At 49.4% G+C, this 3,646-nt stretch overlaps 1 protein-coding gene across 1 annotated transcript in view; it reads left to right on the top strand.

Annotated features, from left to right (window-relative positions):
• The first annotated feature begins 2,396 nt into the window (after positions 1-2,396).
• Positions 2,397-3,646, top strand: part of LOC119360696 (BTB/POZ and MATH domain-containing protein 1-like) — a 7,573-nt gene continuing 6,323 nt past the window's right edge. The window contains exons 1-2 of the mRNA XM_037626224.1: positions 2,397-2,495; positions 2,749-3,016. Of these exons, the coding sequence (XP_037482121.1) occupies positions 2,397-2,495; positions 2,749-3,016 (367 nt within the window). The remainder of the gene's footprint in view (positions 2,496-2,748; positions 3,017-3,646) is intronic.

The raw sequence follows: 3,646 nt of genomic DNA, 5'->3' as shown, positions 1-3,646 counted from the left end.
AAAGAGTAATAATACATGTCTATTACTAGAATAACGAAAGTTCTAATTGGTAAAGGTAACGGCAACCATCAATGATCAGGGGACATCTGTTGGGGAACGTAGTAATTTCAAAAAATTTCCTACGCACACGCAAGATCATGGTGATGCATAGCAACGAGAGGGGAGAGTGTGTCCACGTACCCTCGTAGACCGAAAGTGGAAGCGTTAGAACAACGCGGTTGATGTAGTCGTACGTCTTCACGGCCCGACCGATCAAGCACCGAAACTACGGCACCTCCGAGTTTTAGCACACGTTCAACTCGATGACGATCCCCGTACTCTGATCTAGCAGAATGTCGGGGGAGAGTTCCGTTAGCACGATGGCGTGGTGACGACCTTGATGTTCTACCGTCGCAGGGCTTCGCCTAAGCACCGCTACAATATTATCGAGGAGGACTATGGTGGAGGGGGGCACCGCACACGGCTAAGAGATCAATGATCAATTGTTGTGTCTAGAGGTGCCCCCCTGCCCCCGTATATAGAGGAGCCAGGGGGAGGGCCGGCCGACCTAGGAGGGGGCGCGCCAAGGGGAGTCCTACTCCCACCGGGAGTAGGACTCCCTCCTTCCTTGTTGGACTATGAGAAGGGGGGAAGGATGAGGGAGAGAGGAAGGAAAGGGGGGGGGGCGCCCCCTCTCCATGTCCTATTCGGACTAGGGGGGAGGGGCGTGCGGCCCAGCCCTTGCCTCCTCTCCTCTTCTCCACTAAGGCCCATGTAGGCCCATTAAGCCCCCCGGGGGGTTCCGGTAACCTCCCGGTACTCCGGTAAAATCCCGATTTCACCCGGAACACTTCCGATATCCAAATATAGGCTTCCAATATATCAATCTTCATGTCTCGACCATTTCGAGACTCCTCGTCATGTCCGTAATCTTATCCGGGACTCCGAACAAACTTCGGTACATCAAAACTCATAAACTCATAATATAACTGTCATCGAAACCTTAAGCGTGCGGACCCTACGGGTTCGAGAACTATGTAGACATGACCGAGACACGTTTCCGGTCAATAACCAATAGCGGAACCTGGATGCTCATATTGGCTCCTACATATTCTACGAAGATCTTTATCAGTCAAACCGCATAACAACATACGTTGTTCCCTTTGTCATCGGTATGTTACTTGCCCGAGATTTGATCGTCGGTATCTCAATACCTAGTTCAATCTCGTTACCGGCAAGTCTCTTTACTCGTTACGTAATGCATCATTCCGTAACTAACTCATTAGCTACATTGCTTGCAAGGCTTATAGTGATGTGCATTACCGAGAGGGCCCAGAGATACCTCTCCGACAATCGGAGTGACAAAACCTAATCTCGAAATATGCCAACCCAACATGTACCTTTGGAGACACCTGTAGAGCTCCTTTATAATCACCCAGTTACGTTGTGACGTTTGGTAGCACACAAAGTGTTCCTCCGATAAACGGGAGTTGCATAATCTCATAGTTATAGGAACTTGTATAAGTTATGAAGAAAGCAATAGCAACATACTAAACGATCAAGTACTAAGCTAACGGAATGGGTCAAGTCAATCACATCATTCTCCTAATGATGTGATCCCGTTAATCAAATGACAACTCATGTCTATGGTTAGGAAACATAACCATCTTTGATTAATGAGCTAGTAAAGTAGAGGCATACTAGTGACATTAAGTTTGTCTATGTATTCACACATGTATCATGTTTCCGGTTATATAATTCTAGCATGAATAATAAACATTTATCATGATATGAGGAAATAAATAATAACTTTATTATTGCCTCTAGGGCATATTTCCTTCAACATCTCCATTAATGCTTTTTGCCATTGATCTTGAGCTCCTAATACAACGAGTGATGTTTATCCGAGTGAAGGTTTATTCTATCAGTACGAGCCGAGTGACGTCATTCTCGTCGAGGATGCCCATGTCGATCGACAAAAGCCATATGTTGCAGATGTTATTACAACCTTTATTGGGTTTTGTGTCACCGTGGGTCTACCCTTTTTTGCGGAAATCACCCAAGAACTATATTAAAGAACAACAATGATACAAGGCACCCCACTGAATAAGAAAATTACAATCGGATCCCCAGGAAGCCCGACCAACCACGACACCACCATGAACTGAAGGCGCGTCGTCCCGCCGTCACCGCCGCTCCCTCGGAGCCGGCCTGACCTTGAATCTAGAGACGAATTTGCCAGAGATGGAAAGTCTTCAAAGTTACGGTCCACATGGACCAGCACGTCCGTGAGGTAGTAGATCAAACCACCGCCATCTTCATAGCCTCCCTCGTCAGTGAGCCAGAGAGATATAGTCCTGGAATCACTCCTATACAGAAAGCCACATACATCGTCAACAGCGCCGGAGCAAACGCCAATGAAGCGGGGAAGGAGCCACGGCACAAAATCCTCCACATTGGTCACCGCCGCCGCCACGTCGGCCAAGAACAGGAACCCTAGCCTCACCTTACCGGAGGTACGGCATGAATCTACCTCCCCCAGCCCAACAACATCGCCACAAAGGACGATGCCACGAAGAGGAACGAGATCGGGGAATGCTAGCGACCATGCCACCAGCACCTCTTCCAAATCGATAGAGAGGCGAAACCAGAGGTCTTCGTTTCCCTCCCCTGTCGAGCGCCGACGAGGCCGGCAGTTCCCCTTCCCTCCGTCCGCCGCTCCGGCGGCGTGAGGGTTGGGGAACCCCGGTCCTTCCTTTCCGGTTGTAGATAGGTGTTGGGTTGGTGTGTCAGCGCCGCCGCCGTGATGGCGGGGACGGCGTCGAGTGGAATAAATCCTACAGCTTCGCCCCCATCCTGGTGTGGTTGTCTTCGATGATGTCGGCGAGCTGTGGAGGACCGTGGGTCTACCCGATGGGAAATATCCTCATTTCCTGTCCTGCCAACCATCATTGTTTGCTCCATTTTCACGCTACTACCATTTGCAAGCACGGGCGAATCCACGACACGGCCGGCGACCCTGCACAGATCACCGAAGGTACTGTGACGAGTCCATGCCTTTTTTTTTTCCAGACGGCGCACGCATCCAGTTCGAACTAGATTTGCTTTTCAATGCCAGGCGCATGCAACACCAGTTCAGAAAACTCAACCTTTACCAACGGTTACCTCTATCCACCAGCACCATGCGGCAGCAATTAGGGCATGTACAATGGTTTTATCTTAGCAATGCCACGTAGGATAGATGATGAGGTGGAGGAGAGAGAACTCATAAGAAAAGACTTGTCTTCTCTTATTTAAGAGAAGACAAGAGGTGATCTCTTAGCACAATATGTCTCACCACATTTTTAGGAATTACTAGTTATTGAAGATAAGGCTAAGATATGACCCATTGTAGACAAATTTTTTTGTCATTTCTAAATCACATGCAAGACTTAAGATAAGACTATCTTATCAACCATTGTACATGCCCTTACTGACGCCCCGACGCAGCCTGAAAAGTCCTCCGCGCACCACGGGTCCACACCCCTCGCCAGCCAGCCCAGTCGGCAAGCCCCACAAGGCACCCCTGCCGTCTGACCCGTCTGACCGGCTGCCCCCCACCCGATTTATCATCGCCCACCCAACCCCAACCAAGAAGACCAGACCACAACCCAAAACCAAACACCAC

The sequence above is a fragment of the Triticum dicoccoides genome, chromosome 2B (genome assembly GCF_002162155.2).
Source record: "Triticum dicoccoides isolate Atlit2015 ecotype Zavitan chromosome 2B, WEW_v2.0, whole genome shotgun sequence".
Taxonomy (NCBI): domain Eukaryota; kingdom Viridiplantae; phylum Streptophyta; class Magnoliopsida; order Poales; family Poaceae; genus Triticum; species Triticum dicoccoides.
The sequence above is the reverse complement of the archived record's forward strand: the minus strand, read 5'-3'. Positions and strand labels throughout refer to the sequence as shown.